Raw genomic sequence first — 18564 nt, 5'->3', positions numbered from 1 at the left:
AGAGACCGCGAGACAAACTTGCTGAGGGCTCGCAAAAAAAAGGTAGCAAACTAAAAAGATTCTGCCACATCAGGATGTTTTCTCCATGTAAGTGGAACGAAAGCATCCCAAAATAACTATTGCTTTTGTTGTGCGGAAAAATGAGTGGTGAGCTTGAATTTAGGCAAACATTCAGTTTTCACATGATGTCAAGTAAGCGTAAGTCATAGTGGAAGTCTACACACCCCTGTTCAAATGTGCAGCCATCATCTCAAAGGGTTTGCTTGGCGCAAACACAGCACTGCTCATCACCAAAAGAACTCCTAACACGCCGAAACGTGCTGCGGGCAGTATCAGGAACAGCAGCATGAGCTGGAAATGTGGCTTGAGTCAAAAACGGAGCGAATTGTCAACGGTTCAAAAGCAACCCCACCATGCAGGAGAGCATCGTGAACAGAACAGGGGCCTTAAGCAAGGTGGGGGGGGGGGGGATGATGAACACTTCCAAATGAAAGCACAAAACCTTCTGCTCCACAGCAAAAATAAAAGCCTACTAGAACAACGGAACTATAATTGGGGTTGATCTGCGTGTTTCAATTGTGTTGCACAAGTCTAACTCACACGAATGGTTTTTGAGCAGGGGTGTGTAGATTTGAAACCCGAACCTCTCGACTGTGAGGCAAACTTGATTATCACTAGCGCTTAGCGATGCTGTCATTTATTTTTATTTTTGAAGCATTCCCAAACTTTTTTGGGTAATATTTATTTTATTTTTTGGGTTGGGGAGATGAGTTTTGTTGCAATCTTGTGGCATTTATAAGCAATTATAAACCTCTTTAGTTAATATATTGCGAATTATTAAATTATATCAGTGTTTGTTCATTTATTTACAAATTTATTTCATTATTTATACATTTAATTATCTAAATATTTATTTCAGTATTTATTTTGAGAAATTAAATGCAACGCTTAAACTAGGCGCAGTTCAACATAGAGGTGGTGTTTGTCACTAAATTTCCACAAGAGGGCGCCAAAGCGATTTTTGTGTATGAGACATGGCTTTGGTTTGAGCACAAAAGCAACCAAATGGTGAGTTTTTCAGCAAAAACAAAACAACTGGAACAGAGCTTTCTCAAAGAAATCTGGAAATTCGCACATGTTGGACTGAAAATGTTCCTGGCTTCACTGTGACTCGGAACATGAAATTGATCGCATTAAAATGTAAGTTTTAATGTGATATTATCCCCCCTTCTTCTTCTTATCATGACATATTTTTTCTTTTGTTGTGAGTAGAAAGTAGAAACGTTGCCGCTGTCGTCTTGCCACCACTTCCGGGTGTCGTGTCCCTTTAAGTTGGACCAAAGCGATTTTCCCCTCTCTGGCCAAGAAAAGCGTCAGTTCGCCATCGTCAGGCAGGCAGCGAGTTGTTGTGCGTGGATGGAGGAGCAGCAGCTGCTTTGCTTTCTCTCCGGTTTTTGAGCGTCACCGGCGATGAGAAACGCGGCGGGGTCGTCGACGGGCGCGGAATCGCGTGGAAGTGGAAACCGCCGCCGCCGTCGCCGCTGCTGGCGTCAACAAGAAGAAGAAGAAAAAGAAAAAGGACGCGAGGACGGGAGGAGGATGACCGCCGCGGCACATTCGTCATTTTCTGCACACATTCGTTTTTTCCACTTCACTAGTTAACCTGGAGCGAGGAATAGCACTTTATTTGTAGCCCCCCCCCCCTTTTGGTTTATTATTTTAACAATAACTGGTGTTTTGGAATCGGAAGCATGTTGACTGGATCGAAAAACACGTTTAAAGTCAGACAAATGGGGCCAGACATGAAGGTAAGATGAGCTCACTTTTAAAACAAGATAACCAACTCGACAAATAACATGCAAAAGTAGTTAACATTTATTTTTATTTTTTTAAACCTTCAAATTTGTCTTACCTCGATATCAGTGTGGGTATTTAAATAGCTGCTGAACTATTTCCACTTTGGTTGAAATGCTCTTGAAAGGCAACTTTTTTCTCTTTTTCTTTTTAATCTCGAATCACAGCATTTGATTTTTGTTTTTAGCTTTTTGTTTTGTAGTCTTTTTCGGCTTTTTTTAAAACTAGTTTTGGGGTTGCCTGCTGCCTTCCTTGAACACCAAAACTAGTATAAAATGAAGGTAAATACAAACCCTATTGTCTTAAAAATCGAATGACTGTATAAACTAGATGTCAAGTTTTTAACTAAGGTCTGTTAATGATTAATCATAGTTGTCGATTTTAATTTGATCATTTAGTTGTTGATGAATCGTTGTACCTCAATTAATTTAACCATGTGGGTGTGTAGTTGTGTGTGTACAACAGTGTATATGTACAGAAATGTTTGTCTGTTTAGAGCATGTTGAGTATCTGCATGTGCTGTAAATGTGTGTGCGTGTCCAGTATGTGTATGCATACATACACTATATGATTGTGTATAAGGCACGTGTTTATATAGGTTGGCTTATGCGTGTTTGTATGCAGGTTCTCTCTTTTTTTTTTCTTTTTTTACCCTCTCACTTCATTTAAAAGATAGTCAACATATTCCAAGCTCCACTAAACCACTGCAAAAAACAAAAAAGCTATCAAAGAATACCTCCGACTGAGGTCTTTGTTCTTCTTGTTCACAATCAGCTGTTGAAAGTGTCCGACTTGCCTTTGGAAGCTTTTGTAGCCACATTTGAGTTGTTTTTGTTTGTTTGCGATGAGTCAGAGGCTAAAGAAGGCAAGCCCTCAAAGTTCCTTCTTTTCTTCTTCCTTTGTGGTTATTTTCAGCGGCCGCAGGGGAAACGCTAACAGATGCTTGTGCTCGCTGCCCTCAGGCGTCGCTTTCGTGCGTGTGCGCGTGCGCGTGTGGAGGAGGAGAGGACGGGCACATCTGGCCCGTCGCCATGGAGACTGCCATTGAGGATTATTTTTATTTTTTTTTAGCATTCGATTACCCGTGAAAACGAGATGCGGCGACGGACGCCGGCCTCCGACACTCCTGTTTTGGGAAGGCGGAGGAGAGGCGCTCACGTGACACGCACGCACACACACAAGCGTGCGTATGAAGGCGCAATTCGTCCCAGATGGCTTTGCATGTTTTCGTCTTCTTCTTTGTCTTGACGTCTGATCTTGCAAATGGAAGTCGAAGCTTTTGTTTTCATTTTCATGTTGCTGCCTGGCGGTTGTGAAAATCGGCCTTCATGGCAGAGAGAATTTTTCAAGGCGCGGCCATTTTATCATCAGAAACTGGACCCGAACGTTCCCTTGTCTGATATTGAACCCTTGCTTTCCCTGAATGCTTGCGCAATCCTCCTCGGAATGCCCTCAAAATCCTACTTGCGCCATTTTCAGCAGGACGAAGATCATATTTGCTCTTTATTGAATGTGATGAGGTCGTTACTTTTCATGTACAATGAACATCTGTAAAAAGACATTTTGCTACTTGCTGTCGACTTAAGATGACATCACGTGTGCTCGTACCACCAAACGTGGATCAGTTTGCTGAGGTCACATGACCCAGCCCAGAAAACAGCTGAACCGTGATTGGTCGTTACGTTAGCACGCGTGATGTCATCTTAAGCCGACAGCAAGTAACAAAATGTCTTTTTAAAGGTGTTTATTGTACATAAACAATAACGAAGTGATCAAATTCATTCTTGACAAAATGTAAACTTTTTACTGCCGAAAACGGCTCAATGAGTCGAATATTATCAGTTCAAACAAACAGAATGTGAGACCTCCACCAAGGCGGCGCAATTTGGATTCTGTTATATTGTGAGATATTCCATCCTCGTTGTTTGTTTCTTTTGAGCCTCGTCGTCAAAGGCAGCCTAAAAATAGCATCTGGCTCAAATTCAAAACTGACTTCCTGGTTGGTCCTCGGTCAGCGACCTCGCACAGCCGTCGGACTTTTGTCGTCGAGGTGACGAAATGTGCGTGCGGACTGTCAGCTTTTTGTGAGTGCTGGCGGCTGCAGTTACGTGGACACAAGCGGCGCAGAGTCCAAGTGGGAGTGGCGGGAAAAAACCCCAATCAGCTGTGGTTGGATTGCGGTTGACGCGATGAAGCGAGACGAAAACAGAAACTTCAAAAGTCAGTTCAAAGGCTGCTCGATTGACTTCACATTTTTCTATGTTGAATTGTACCTTGCAGTGAAAAATGAAGACGAAACATTCCTCCTCATTTTTTTCCGTGGCTGTTTTTTTGGCAACTCAGCATGTGGTTGGGTGAGGCGAGGACACGCCCACAGACGAGGACACGCCCACAGACGAGGGCTTCGTTTGGCACCATTTTGAAAATGTGCTTTCTAGACTTGGAAATGTTTGGCAGGCTCACGACAACACTTTCCTTCGCTTTTTGGCTTTTCTTTCCAAGAATATTTCTACAGTTGATGGATGCGCTCCAAAATTGCAAATCCTGGAAAATGTTCCCGAAGGAGCAACAACATGTGATTCGACTTCTTCTTTAGCAAGAATGGAAAGTCCAGTCATCAGAATTGGTCTCGCTTCCTCACAGCCAAAGCCCAAAATGGGACTGACCTCTGACGTCGTCACCTCCGAGCTCATGTTGGTGCGTAAACCATCAGGTCGGACGTCCGCGCTTGTTTGTGCTTTTCACTGATCCCGTTTCTGTCAAGCCGCTGAAAGTATCTTGAAATCAAGTCTGTTTTCTTTTTTTTTTTTACAAGCGCTTCAAAGGTGAAGCTCTGATTTCCACCATCGCAATTCATCACAAGTCGTTAGCGTCGCATTAAATGGACTCTTGTTGACGGCGCGTTTGTCACGATGAAGGTCGGGGAGCCTCAAAAACTCGTTTTTCCCGAAACGCTGACGCTTGCGTCCACAAGCTCTCAAACTTCTCACAAAGAAACTTTTCTTTGCCGGCTTTTTGTCTGCCCGCTGGAGTAATCAAACTGCCAGTTCGTGCACATAAATGCCAAAGTGCTTCTCACTGGGGGGTTCGAGTAAACTTAACGAGCTCCATATGTTGCGGCGAGGCGAGAGGGGGGCGTTCGTTGCGGTTTTAGCTTCGTATCTTTGGGTTGTGCTAAGGCTCATTAGCAAGTGAGCTGCTATCTGTCGATTTGATGGACTTTTCTTATGGATTGCTCACATGCCAAGGAAGGGCCAAACTTGTGAGACGTCTGCAGGTTCAATTTCATGACAATTGCAGATGATTCATACTGCAGCGTCAAATTTGCATGATTTTGCAAATAGATTCTACTGGCAGCCCCCCCCCCCCCCCCCACCATAAATGGATTCAGTCGCTGGTCAGATAATGGGCAAAAATGTTAATTGTTGTTTTCCAAAGTAAAAGCAGATCTCTGCAAATGTCTTATTTTGAAAAGAAAAACAAACAAGGATAATCAATGTGCTTTTGTGGAGGATTTGATTGGATTTAATCTTTATTTGGTCTCAAACAAGTCAACAAAAAAGCATGACAGAAATCCAAAAATATTGACTGTTAGAATTTGGACAATTTGACGGTAAACAAAAAACCGTTGCGGATTCATTTGCTAATTGCTGAATTGTGCATTTGTGTCGGCAGGAGAGGATGTTGAATCAGAGCATGACGACGGCGGCGGCGAGGGGTCGCGATGTCTTTGGCCTCCGATGTCTGCCAGGTAAGGAGACGTTTTGAAATCCGCCAAATTGTGAATGTGAAGATCCGGCGAGTGTGGCTCGAACCGTCCTCCTTTTGGATCAACTCGATCTCATCTCATGACATGCCGCCCGTTTGTGGCCGCGTCGATGCCTGGAATGTGGACGACGGCAATACCTGCCCTTCAAATGCACCTTTTGTTGTGTAAAAACCTTTTTGTGATTTTTGATGTGATAATGAGTGTCAAAGTTGTATTTACGGCTTTCTTATTTCACATCTACTTCTTGAGGTGTCCAATTTTAGGGTTGGGTTGCCTTTTTTTTTATGTAAGAGTGAGATGAGATGTTAGGAAGGGAAGTGCAAGATGGCGACGAAGTTAGCAAAAAGGAGGAAGGCCTCGCAATGGCGGACGTTTGCCGTTGCTTGTCCTCAACACGATGACGTTCCCGTCTGTTGCCGTCGGATGTTTGTTTGGAACACGCAGCGGCCTTAAAAGACTGCAGCATAAACGGAAACGAGCGTTTTCCTGTTTTGGAATTCCCTCACGTCTTGATGACACGAGGTCCGAGCGTCCCGCCGGACGTGGTGGCTTCCGTTTCTTCACAACGGAATGCGCCTTCCATCCGCGCTTGCCGCACAAGAAGAATTTGCAATCTTTGCACGTTTCGCTGTTTGCGTGCACGTTGGCGGCGAGCGCGTTTGTGCGTCCGCCGACGTGTCGTCGTCTTCACTTTTGCCGGCAGCCGTTAAGCGTGCGTCCGCCGCACGCTTTCTGCTTTGCTGCACTTTTTCCTGCTTCCTGTTGTTATGCGTCCTCGCCAACAATCGCTCATTGGTCACAGCCGGCGTTTTGGGGAGCACATCTTTTCCACTCTTCTTTTTTGATTCCAGTGAATAATGAGAAACGTTTACATTTGGTGCTGCTCAACATTTGTTTTGCAGTTGCTTCAAAGCTAAAGCGTCAAACTGGACACGGGCTGTCAGCAGCGATGGACTGTGGCATCAGGGACAAAAAATTTTTTTTAAAGAACTTTACGAGAATTCTACAAATGATCATCAAACATTGGCACCATGCTGCACCCACATTAGACAATAGTTGGGTTTACATCCACCCATTTTTAATTTTTTTATTTTCAAGAAATGCAAAAATGAAACTGAATGGAAACGCTAGAAATTCAAAAAAGAGCCCAAAATTCGCCCAAAAAGTTTCTATGCTAAGACGGGGTGCATTTTGAAGGATATCGAAAAGAAAAAATGTTGGCAACGGAAACAGGTTTTGTGAAAAAACGCTGGCGAGACCAGATACACGTCGCACGTTTTGACCGGATATGACGTCACACGTAGTCCCAAAGCAATGTCGGACGAAAAAGTTTGCAGAGGACGACAAAACAGAAATCTTTTTGGAATGAATTAAAGAAGCAAATATGAATCCTATTTTACGTGGAAAACGGCAAAGAAATGCTACGGTTGAGCTGACAAAAGCAAACTCGTACGACGTCATGGCCTGCTCTTCCTCTTGGATCGCATCTCCATGGTGTATAGCGCCACCTACAGCGGCGGAGTCGTCTCTCAATATTCGCAAAAGAACAACCGATGCCAACGGTCGCATGTCGGTTTTGCACATTTTCAGTAAATTCGCGGAGAAAATTCCTAACAATTGTAAGGAAATCTGTGTATTGTAGACAAAAAAATGGAGGCCATTTTGTGATACCCGTCTGTTTCTGACACCGGCTTCTGATTGGTGAATTCTGAAACACAAGTGCGTGAAAGGATGAAGCCTGAAATTGAGCCAAAATGGCTGCTCAATTTCAGTCACTTGCTCTTGAGGATTTTGTGTGTGCGTCCTGTTAGGATAAACACACCCACTTTTGTGCCAATGAGGTAAACGGAGGTTTTTCCTAGGGGGCGCCAGTGAGTCTTTTCTGTGCGGTGACTTTTCTGCGTGTGTCCAGGCGAGTGCGTGCTGCAGAGGGCCGTGATGGTGAGGAAGAAGCTGACGGCGCGGGAAGGGAGGGGCTGGCTTTCCGGGACGCTCTTCTGCACTCCCTTCCGGGTGGCTTTCGTACCTCAGGACGCGCCCAAAGCCGACGTCAGCGCAAACAAACGGCAACAAACCACACGTCAAATCTCATGCGTTGGAGACAACAAAAAAAAAAAAAACGTTTTGTGCTGCAGGACAACGCGGAGCCGCTTCTTTTGGGGGATCACGACATCGCTTTGGCTTCTATTGAGAAGGTCGTCGTTGGTAAGGAAAGCTGTAAAAATGTTTTTATTGTTATCACTATATGAATACAAAGTACAAATAATCAGGGAAAAAAATGCTTTTGTAATCCACTTTAATGCAAAATTCAAATGAATCTGATGAGTTGACTCATCAATTGACTTTAATTAATGAATTAATTTGCAGTCGGCCCCAACCGGACCAAACTGGTGAGCCCAAATTCTTCGCTCAAGTTCACTCCAGAAGAGTTGGTGCTCTACTGCCGCGACCTGCGAGTGGTCTGCTTCCTGTTTGACCGCCTCACGCCCGACGCCCAAGTGGTGGAGGTGCGAGTCGTTGGCGTGCGGGCGGCTTTTCCTTTCACGGCTGCCTCTTCTTATTTTGTGTGTGTGTGTGTCAGATAACGCACAGCATCGCCAAAACCTACCAGCCTCTCAAAGCCGGCTCGCTGCTGGCCTTCCAGAACGCCGCCCTCGGAAGCGTAGGTACGAAATCATCGAGTGCCACGTGAGCGCGGGCTTGTGACTGTCAGCTGTCAGATCAATAATGCAAACGCCTCCACCTGTAAAAAGTAACACAGCGACCTGCACTTCAACTCTTCAACTCAACTCGCCGTTCAAGCGGTTTTCTGTGCACGCGTGCCGAGCGCCTGTTCCGTGTTTGCTGGGTGCAGAAATGAAGCAGTTCCTAAGCAACCGGCGTCGGGACGCCCACATGAACTGGCACGAGTCGGCGAGCGACTGGGAGCGCGAGCTGGAGCGCTGCGGCGCCGGCGGCTGGAGAGTCAGCTCCGTCAACGACCGCTTCGAGATGTCCACCAGGTACCGACGGGCGAGTCCCGACAAACCTCCGCAGGCCAGGCCAGGCCAGGCCAGCCGCGCCCGACACCAGATGACCTTTCGAGCGCAATGTGGTGGCGCAACGCAACGCAAGTCGCAGTGCAACAAGCAGCACTTGTCTGATTGATTGTTTTGTTGTTATATTGATTGATTTCATAATTTTATTAGATTTATACACGTTGACTCTCAAATGAAAACCTTTAAACAGAATTACGTTTTGAGTATTTAAAACAAGCACACAACGCTGCCTTCGGAACGAGCCCGGTTAGCTTAGTACTAACTCACAATGTGACATGCTACTGATTAGCATCAATAGCTTTCCAATTAAGCAACAGAGATTTGAACACAAATGATGGAAAAATAAAATATATGTTGTGTTCAACCATTTGTTTGTTTTTTTAGTCTTCCAAGGTTCATCGTTGTTCCGCAGAAAGTTCTGGACACCGAGCTGAAGAAAAGCTTCGCCCACTTCAACGACGGACGCATCCCCGTGAGTTTTCTTGTCATTGCAACTTCTGAATTTGTCAAGTTACAAGTTGTCCCTTGGTGCTTGTTTTTTTTTTTTTTTTTTTTTTTGCCTGGTGTTGGGAGCCCAAATTGAAGGTACGAGTGAGCTCCAAATACATCGCTTGCGTCCAAACGACGCTGCCTTTGCGGGGAATCGGCTCTTTTTAGAAGTTAGCTTTCCATGCTCAAATGAAAAATAATTATGCTAATGTTAGCTATTGGAAAATTGTGTGGTAGCCATAAATAGCCATCAGCTTGATAGTTCACCTTTCCAGATTGACCTGACCAGCCACGCAACACTCAAAAATTGTGTTCTTTCTTGTTTACGAATGCTTGTGAATGCATCACGGGGGGGGGGGGGGGGGCGTAGCCGTAGCCGTAGCCGTAGCCGTAGCCGTTTATGTGTACAAAAAAGAAGGTAAGATCACAACCACCGTCTGCTGTTAACATACTTGAGAAACGTTACAGTGCTGTATCAAGAAAAAAAATAGAAAATCGCCACTGGAAACGATGTCATTCAGTTCAAATGCGGATGCGGACGCCTTGGACGGATGATATGCGCTTGGCCTCATGGGAAATGTGGTTCTATCAAGGGAAATTCAAGGGAAAACAATACCACTTTTGTCCAAAGGTGTCGCCATAATCATTGAAAACCAAATTCTCATTTGTGCTACTTTATAGGCACACGTGCTCAAATGTTTGTTTTGCGTTCCATTTGGAGGAAAACGTATTTTTCGGCAAATTGACTGTTTTTTTGCGTTTGCAGCGTTGGTGCTGGCGACATCCTCGCGGCAGCGACCTCTTGCGGATGTCCAGCTTCCAGAACAACATCTACCACGAGAAGGACGACATCAGGTGCCGCGTTTGTCTCACCGTACAATCTTGTCGTTCCTCCATTTTGTTATATTAGCCCTTTTTCCATGAATCATTTCAACTCTGCACTCAACTAAATAGTCCGCTTTATGAAAATCCTGTTGTCGACATTAGGGAGTTGCAACTGGAAGTGAATGAATCATTGTCAAATCACTCCAAAGGGATTTTGAGTCAAATTTGCATTTTGCTCGATAAACCTGAATTCTAATTACATTTTTTTAATTTATGGCATATTAACAGCAGCATTTTTTTATATTTTTTTTTTAGGAACTTGGAGCTGATCCTGTTCGGCTGCCATTCGTCGCTGTGCGTGGTGGTGGAGCTCGGCGAGGAGCTGCCCTCGCCGGCCGACATCCAGCTGGCGCACGTCCGCCTGCGAGCGCTCTGTCTCGGAGGTTCGTCAAAATGCCGAGAAACGTCCCGCGCCGTCATGGCAAAATCCCTCAAATCCCTCAAATCCCTCGTGCTGATGTCCAACACAAAACATTCACGTCACACTGTCAAATATTGAAGACGTTTAATATGCTATTATTGGGGCAATAACTTGTTGAGGCAGGAGCAAAATAAGGACGAGCCGATTGTGTTAGCGTGAAGTCAGCGTGCGTAACTTTTCATGAAGATGTGAGGAATGTTTTGACCGTGCAGACATCTCCACGTCTGTGACTGTCCCCGATGACAAGTGGCTGTCCACGCTGGAAGCGACTCACTGGTTGGACTACACCAGGTAAACGCCGCCGCCGCCGCCATCATCATCATCTGCCCCAGAAATAAAAAGATAAGAAGTGTTGCAGGTGTGAAATCCACCATCTCCTGTAAATGGTTGGATGGTGTCGCTACAATGAGTGATGGAAGTATTTAAAAAAAAAAAAAAAAAGCCCTTTTTGGGTGATGCCAATAATTGTCTCCCCTGCGCAGGTGTTGCCTGAAGAAAGCGTCAGAGGTGGCGTGCCTTCTGCGTAGCGGTCACATGACGGTGGCGCTGCAAGGTCAGTCACGTGACCAATTCATTCTTTATGGTCTCATTATGCGACGGCCGCTCGCGTGGACGCTCCACAAGGAAGGAAAGTAGCACTTTATGCACCTCAACTAAAATGTCAGTTTCAAGTTTTTTTTCTACTTTCTTGAATACTGTTTCTATGAATATGACAATATTTACAACTGAAATCTGATGATTTTGAGACTTTAAGGAGGTCTCTGTTTGTCGATTGATTGACACTAAAATCACAAATAATCGGCCTAAAATTTAACCCCGCCCACTTTTCAATTCTGAAATTTGTCCTACAGCATTTTTTAAATTTGAATTATTTTGCAATTGTAATTTAATTTATGTAATTATGTATTTGGATGATTACAATTTGCATCATCCTCACTAAAATCTGTAATCAAGTATTCACTTTTTTTTACATTTCTTGTATGTTGCGTGGAATGTTTTCATTTCAGTTATTTTTAACCTGTACATGGTTTTACAACAAACTGATTTGGAGGGACAAAAAATGGCGTCAAGCAAGCGCGCTTGACGTCTTATTATTTGGTGAAAACGGTCCCAACTTTGAAAAGCAAGTTGACTCGTTCCAAATGCAATCTTTTTCTTTCCTTCTCTTCTTGTCCCGTCCGTGTGTGATCTTTTGGTGGGTGTGGTTTGCGTGCATTTTGTCTTCAGAGGCGGAGGACCGCGACCTGAGCTGCGTGCTGTCCAGTTTGGTGCAGGTGATGTGCGACCCGCACTGCCGCAGCCGCGAGGGCTTCCAGAGTTTGCTGCAGAAGGAATGGGTGACGGCCGGACATCGCTTCCACACCCGCGCCAACTTTCACCGGCACAACGACAAAGAGGAGGTGAAACGGCAGCCTTTCGCAAACACGCGTGATTTTTTGCTTGCTTTTGTTTTCCTGCTGCGGGCCACAGCTCACGGCCGGCCTCTCACGCGGCGTGTGCGTGCGCAGGCTCCCGTCTTCCTGCTCTTCCTGGACTGCGTGTGGCAGCTGTGGTCTCAGTACCCGTCTCGCTTCCAGCTGACGGACGACTTCCTGCTGGCGCTGCACGACAGCGCTCACCTGCCGCTCTTCTCCAGCTTTCTGGCCAACTCGCAGCGGGAAAGATGCAGACGCTCGCAGGTACTGACAAAACACCCCCAACTCATGCCTACCATTGACCCCCCCCCCCCCTCCTCCAAGAACCAGGGCCAGTGCTACACGCCGGTCAACGGCTGGCGAGAGCCGCTGCCCCCGGATGTCGGCGTGGAGCCGCCGGACCCGCCGCTGCCGCCGGTGTGGGACTGGTCGCTGCAGTACAGCGAGCAGCGGCAGGCGGCGTTCACGCAGCCCGTCCCGCGCACGCCCGCGCCGCCGCCCCTGCTCAATGGAAACCTCAACACGCACGTGGACGCCCAGCGGGTAAACACTGTGCAACACTGACACCTAGTGGTCGTGCGGGAAGACGACACGATGACTGGGGGAGATTTTGATTCAAAAAGAAAAAAGGTTTTTGCTTATGTCGTGAATGACGTATAAAGAAAAAGAGCTGACAATGCAATTTGTTTGCGATGCCCCAGCAGAGTGACGCCCCCCCCGGCTCGGTGTTCCTCCTGTCGCGGGGCGTCTTCTCCTGCCCGGCCAACCTGCTCCCCTGGCGCGGGGGCGGGGCTGGGGGCGTGGCCAGCATTTCGGGCGTGTACCGCAAGAGCCACCGCAGGGCGCCGTCCTCCGAGAGCGTCTCCGGCCTGGAGAGGCTGCTGAAGGCTTGCTCCCCCGCCGAGGGCCCCCCCGGACCCAAGCCCGACCCCTACGAGCCTTTGCTGCCCCTCCTCATGGGGCCCTGCGTGGGCCTGTGGAGGGAATGTTACCACCGGGGGGCGCTGCATGCGCAGGTACGTGAAAGCAGCTCAAGCGAACTCAACAGCGCTTTTCTGTGCAAGCATAGATTGAAAAAAAAACAATCATTTTGTTTTCATCCAAATGGTTGAAAAAAATCGGTGAAAACTTCCTTTGGTGTGTCGATCCTTTCTTTCATACACAAATCACAAACTTGGGACACTTTCTTGTAGATTTTAAAAGCGACACAACAAGGTTCACCTTTTTAAACGATCCGCTCTCACATTTTAGGTACAAGAAATTCAACCGTTAACGTCGTTAAAGTAAACAAACATTTCAGTTGGTGACAATAATACAAATTGATCAGAATAAACCACAAATTAATTGACAACTATTTTGATCATCAATGAATTGATTGCAGACCTTTTTTGACTTCAAATTGTCCCAACGGCTCAGAAAAAAAAATCTTCTCGAGACCTTCACGAAAGCCGACTTTCTTTGTGTTTCTTTTTCAAATGTCTTCTTTTATTTTGAAAAATAATCACATTCAATGTTGCCAATTTCCTTGACACGTTATGGACCAAACCAGGAAGTCTCGTCAACGAGAAAATTGTGCAATTTGTGGAGCACAGAAGCGTCAAGTGCGTCGCCGTTCTTTTAAGTTGTCCATCAGCAACACATTTTGGGGGCGTGGCCTCTCTGCCATTTTGGACCACCTCTCCAGCGTTGTCGGTCTCCATGGCGACGTGAGTGGGCACTTTTCTTTTCAGGAGGCCGACGGATGATGAATAGGAAGAAAGATGCTTAAATGCTGATCACGGGAAGCTTCTCGAGGACGTTTCGTAAATTTTCAGCAAATGTCGAAACCAGAAATGCACTTTTTTCCTCTCAACTGATTGCCGACCTCCGTGACGCTGTCACAAAGAGTTGCCAGGCACAGCATCCAAAATCATTGTCGAACCCTATCATGGAATAATTGCCATTGGCCATTCAACTCCTTCACTAACCAAAACAGCAGCTAAAACGTCTCCGATTAAAGTGTGGCAAACTTTCTGCGTTCCTTGCGTCTTCGGTGCGAATGGCGTCTTTTAGCGTCGGTCAACATTCCGTTGCTGAAATGGTGGCAATCATCTTCACGTCGCAATTCCGATAAGAAGCAAAGCAATCTGAATGAGAAGAAGAAGAAAATTCCGTCGCAATAGTAACAATAGGAAAACCATTTCTATTGAGTTTCTGGAATTGTTGCAGTAAAAAGCAAAGCCAAAATAGTATGAATCATATTTCATCAAGTTCAGTTTGTCAAAAGATTCATTTGAGTGAGTTTGATGTTTTGGTGCAAACTTTTTGGCTGTGCAATTGTACTTATTTTTTTTGCTAACGTCCCCGTTTGTCTTGATGTGCCAGGCCTTCTCGCACCCGCTGAGCGCCAACCACCGCCACCCGCTGGAGCTCCTGGCCGGCGAGGTGCGGCACCTCCAGGAGCGGCTGGCTCAGGCGCGCCTCGCCGGCGCCGACGCCGCTCACGCCAACCTCAACAACAACGCCAACAACGGCACCTTCCTCTTTCCCAAGTCTCACGGAGCCGCCATCGCCGCCATCGCCGCCGCCCACAAAGCGCCCTCGGCCGCCATCGTCAGCGCTCCGGCGCCCAAAGACAACGCGAACAAACACACCTTTCTGTTCGGGCACGCGTCAGACGCCCGTCCGGGACGCAATGACTCCAAAGTGGCCAAAAGTTAATCCGCCTCGTGGTCTATTTTGAGGACGATGACGAGCGGACCCACAATGCACTTGGAGACCTTCTTGACACATTTTCTGCAAAGGAAGGAGGCCTCGTCCGTCTATTTTGAGGCCGCAAAGTGTGTCAAGATGGAACTTCCAAAAGGTACTTGCAAAATGCTCGCTTCCAAAGTCAAAGTTGCGATCGGAAAAACAAAAACGCCAGTTAAGTCGAAAGAAGGGCATCTTGGATCTTAAAAAAGAAAAAAGAAGCATTTTTGTCTTGCTGAAATTTCAGGAAGTCTTCAAATAAGTTGAGAGGTTTCCACTCCAAGTAAGAGAAAAGAACTCGGGAAGATTTTTTTTCTTTTTGCACTGTGGAAACTTCTCGCTTGAATTTGCAGGAAATGTTTTTTCAAAACAAATTTCAACGCCCAAATTTGACAGAAAGACTCAATTTTGTTTCCTGTCACATTGGAAGCGCCAAACAACGATCGATTGTCTTCTTCCTACAAGAACATCCCCAAAAATGCCAGCACTTTAGTTCTCAGCCGTGTAGAAGACGGCTCGTCTTCATCGGAAACGAAAAAAAAGGAAAATTGTAACAAACGCTTCCACCGACACCACTTTGGGACTAAAAAGTGTTTTTTTGTGAGAACCGCCCCGTCAAGCACAACAAAGACTTTGACACATAAATACGTTTTTGCAGCCCGACTTGCAACATTCCCTAAGCGGACACTTGATTAGGTACACCTTGTACCCTTCTCGTGGTGAGCCGGCCCACTGAGGCCAAGTGTACCTAATCAAGTGTCTGTTGCTTTTGAGCTTTTTTTTTTTTTTTATCTCAAGAGGAGGTGAGCCGCACCCACTGTGGAATTCGGGGAATGAGAGTTATTTTGGTATTCGGCTCTCATATCGGCGGCGGCGGCGGCGACGGCCCACCCACACGCCGGCCGATTGGCCGCTCGCTGGCTTACTGCTTTTTGCCCCCCCCCCAGAAACATCCTTCCATGTTATGATCTTGGACCAAACGTAGTATTATTTTTCTCACCTCTTGAGGTGATTTCCTGCGTCTGTTGACGTCTTGTATTGAACGTTGACATGAAAAGTAGGTTAAAAGCACAAGAGAGAAAGCGCGTGTGTGTGTGCGCGCGCAGCCGCAGGACCGACGCACATTTCTCAAGGAAAATGGACTTTTGGAACACATTTGTAGGGAAGCGGTCGTGAGATTTTCTTCCAGCCCTTCTCTTGCTGTCACCACAAAAATACGGTAAAATGGTGATTAAAACTAGGCATGTTCCATACCACTTTTTTTCACACCAGTACAAGTATTCAACTCGAGTAGTATTTTCATATATTTCCTAAAAAATAAATAATTATTTCTTTTTCAGTCCAGTGCTTTTTGGTACGAATTTGAAAGATGTGCATTTTGTATTTGTATCGGCATGTTTTTGTTCCTGATTAGAAAAATAAAAAGCAGCACGTTGACTTGTGCAACACACAAACTTTATTCATTCCTGTTTAATTGTTTTTCTTGGAGAAAATAAATAAGATCTGGAAGTGTTAAAAAGTGGCACGGCGCTCACTGTACGATCGGCAGCGTTTGCTTTTGGTCAAAACGTGTGCAAAAAGCCACGACGGCTAAAACCACAACAGCTAAAAACATTCAGCACGCTTGGAAAAGGCCAGGTGAACTTTGACCCTGTGTCAAGTGTTGACTGTCCAACTGGAAAATGTTTCAACTTGCAGTTCACCAACAAGGAAGCAACGGGGAAAATTTACAAAAGATTGACGAGGACGCCTTTCTGTGACTCCTCCGGTAGCCCAAGAGGGGCGGAGCCAGCGCATCCCAAACCAGAAGAGTCGGCCGTCATTCTGGAGAAGCGTTTGGCACTTGCACATGCGCTCGGGCAGCGGGCGTCACCCCCAGCAGCCGGCGGGCTCCACCCGCCCGGCGTGGGGGCCCCAGAAGCAGCCCAGCGACGTCGAGGACGAGGCCGCGGGGCCCCCCAGCCGGCTCAGGGACTTGCACATGGGGCAGGGGTAGTCGCAGAGGCCCTCGATGTCCCGGAAGGCCAAGTTGACGATGTGCTGGCGGCAGGCGTCGCAGAACACGTGGCCGCACGACAGCCGCTTGAGGCGGGCCTCGTACGTGATGCAACACTGGCAGTGCGGCGCGTCGGGACCCAGCGACAGCGACGCCGTCAGCGAGCTGCTGTCCAGGCTGCCCGGCTGGCTGCAGCTCAGCTTGCCGGGGGATCTGACAAAACAAACAACAAAAAAAAAGGGGGGGGGGTTAGGGTTGGCTGAAAACCTGTGCGAGTTTTTCCATTCGGACCTTTTTTCTGCATTGACTTGCACACAAAAATTGGACGTGCCAGTTTGGCGGGTGGTCAACTAACAAGACTCGAGATGTCTCGCAAATGTCCTCATTTGACCGCACTTTTTTTTTTTTCCAGGAAGCTTCTTGAAGTCGAAAAAGTTCAAACTGTTTTTCTTCCTAATTTCTTGTGTTTCCATCCGGGTGTATTTTTGCAATTCTTAAAAAATCATCATAAAATAAGTGGATGAAAACCCACCGAATAAAACAATATTCACAGGAATAGGAAGGTTTTATCCTCTGAAGAATAACGACTTTTACTGCATCTGACTGAGGAATTGTGACCTTTTATTGAAATGTAATTTAAAGGCCATCCTAATGAATGTTCACTATAAAGTCACTTGAAATGAGTTGGCTGAATATTAATTTTCATGAACTTGCCAGAATGACAAAGCAACTGCAGTAAAGTGGCAGAATAACAGCAACAACAAAAATGGAAGTCATTTCATAGATGGAATTGCCTGAAAAGAGAGCCCAGGAAATGACACCATTGCAATTATTGGAATAATGAAAGGCTAAACCATTTCAAACTTCGTCCGGTGGTGTCCAAACTCGCTCCTCGAGGCCGGAATCCTGCAGGTTTTGGATGTTTCCCTGCTCCAACGCACCTGCTTCCAATGAACAGGGTCGTTATGCAGAGTTTATGGATTAGCTTCAGGTGCGTTGAAAAAGGGAAACATCCCAAACCTGCGGGACTCCGGCCCTCGAGGACCTCGTTTGGACACCTGCACGGCCTCAGAACGTGTGAAGCAAATTTGGTGAGTTGCAGGTCACGAGAAAGAAAAAAGCAATGTCAATCACTTGCTGGAACGTTCACGATCATGAAGAAATGAAACGATTTCCAAATGTTATCTCACCGACGACGAACAAAATGATGAAGTGCCGTTTTGTTTTCACATTGACGAGCACAAGCCGGGCTCAATTAGCGTTATGACGTCACTGGGCGCCTCGAATCTCAAAGTGCAAAAAATGTCTAAAAATGGCAAATGAAGACACATTTGAATGTCCACTTAAAAAATGGGACATTATAGAGGATCGAGGATGCATGAAATCGTCCGATGATGACGAATTTCCCACAACAGCTTGTTGCATTGTGGAGCGTTGAAAATAAATGAATACAAATCACAACAATGGCAAATAACGAGTGAGCTGCCGTCGTTTGCATCGAAACGTTACGCAAGGAACGATCTTCCCGCGCGTGTGACGTTTCATTTTATTAGTTTTATTTTTTTTTGAATGGCAATTCTGACCTGCTGGACGATGACGACTTGAAGCAATCAAAGCTGAACGCGGCGAGGATCCGCCACAGAAGGTCCATCGTGTCCGCGGCCGACAGCGCTCATGCTGCCCACGCACATGCGCAATCCATTCTCATCATCATCATCATCCTCAACATCATCATCTCCTCAGGCTTTTTCTGCGCGGCGACAGACAGACAGGCAGGCAGGCAGACAGACAGACAGACAGGCTGGCAATGCGTGCAACTTGGAATCATGGCCGGGTGGCGCATGTGCGTGTTTGGCCATCAGGGGGCGCGAGAGACATGCTCACAAGTAGGAGGACGCTGAGGTGCGCGCGCATTCAGGGGCGTGCCACAAAAAAGGATTCAGGATTATTTTTCCCCTCATAACAGC

At 46.5% G+C, this 18564-nt stretch overlaps 2 protein-coding genes across 3 annotated transcripts; one reads left to right on the top strand and one right to left on the bottom strand.

Annotated features, from left to right (window-relative positions):
• The first annotated feature begins 1352 nt into the window (after window positions 1-1352).
• On the top strand, window positions 1353-16060 carry mtmr11 (myotubularin related protein 11). Of its 2 annotated transcripts, none has more exons than XM_077576100.1 (17): window positions 1353-1808; window positions 5530-5605; window positions 7536-7672; window positions 7759-7828; window positions 7991-8130; window positions 8205-8289; window positions 8478-8625; window positions 9046-9133; window positions 9917-10005; window positions 10291-10418; window positions 10669-10747; window positions 10939-11009; window positions 11684-11856; window positions 11965-12135; window positions 12196-12414; window positions 12576-12887; window positions 14236-16060. In XM_077576100.1, the coding sequence occupies exons 1-17, from the start codon at window positions 1752-1754 to the stop codon at window positions 14569-14571; spliced, it is 2379 nt and encodes a 792-aa protein (XP_077432226.1). In that variant the 5' UTR covers window positions 1353-1751; the 3' UTR covers window positions 14572-16060. The 2 variants fall into 2 exon arrangements, with proteins under 2 accessions (XP_077432226.1, XP_077432225.1); XM_077576099.1 differs by having other exon boundaries at window positions 1354-1808; window positions 12573-12887.
• On the bottom strand, window positions 16035-18431 carry LOC144057999 (uncharacterized). Its single transcript, XM_077576105.1, has 2 exons — window positions 18181-18431; window positions 16035-16810 (listed from the first exon to the last, which is right to left on the bottom strand). Exons 1-2 carry the CDS (start codon window positions 18246-18248, stop codon window positions 16471-16473), a joined length of 408 nt encoding a protein of 135 aa, XP_077432231.1. The 5' UTR covers window positions 18249-18431; the 3' UTR covers window positions 16035-16470.
• Window positions 18432-18564: the final 133 nt, after the last annotated feature.

This window comes from Vanacampus margaritifer, chromosome 9 (assembly GCF_051991255.1).
Source record: "Vanacampus margaritifer isolate UIUO_Vmar chromosome 9, RoL_Vmar_1.0, whole genome shotgun sequence".
Classification (NCBI taxonomy): domain Eukaryota; kingdom Metazoa; phylum Chordata; class Actinopteri; order Syngnathiformes; family Syngnathidae; genus Vanacampus; species Vanacampus margaritifer.
Note: the sequence above shows the minus strand (reverse complement) of the source record. Positions and strands in the feature narration are given on the sequence as shown.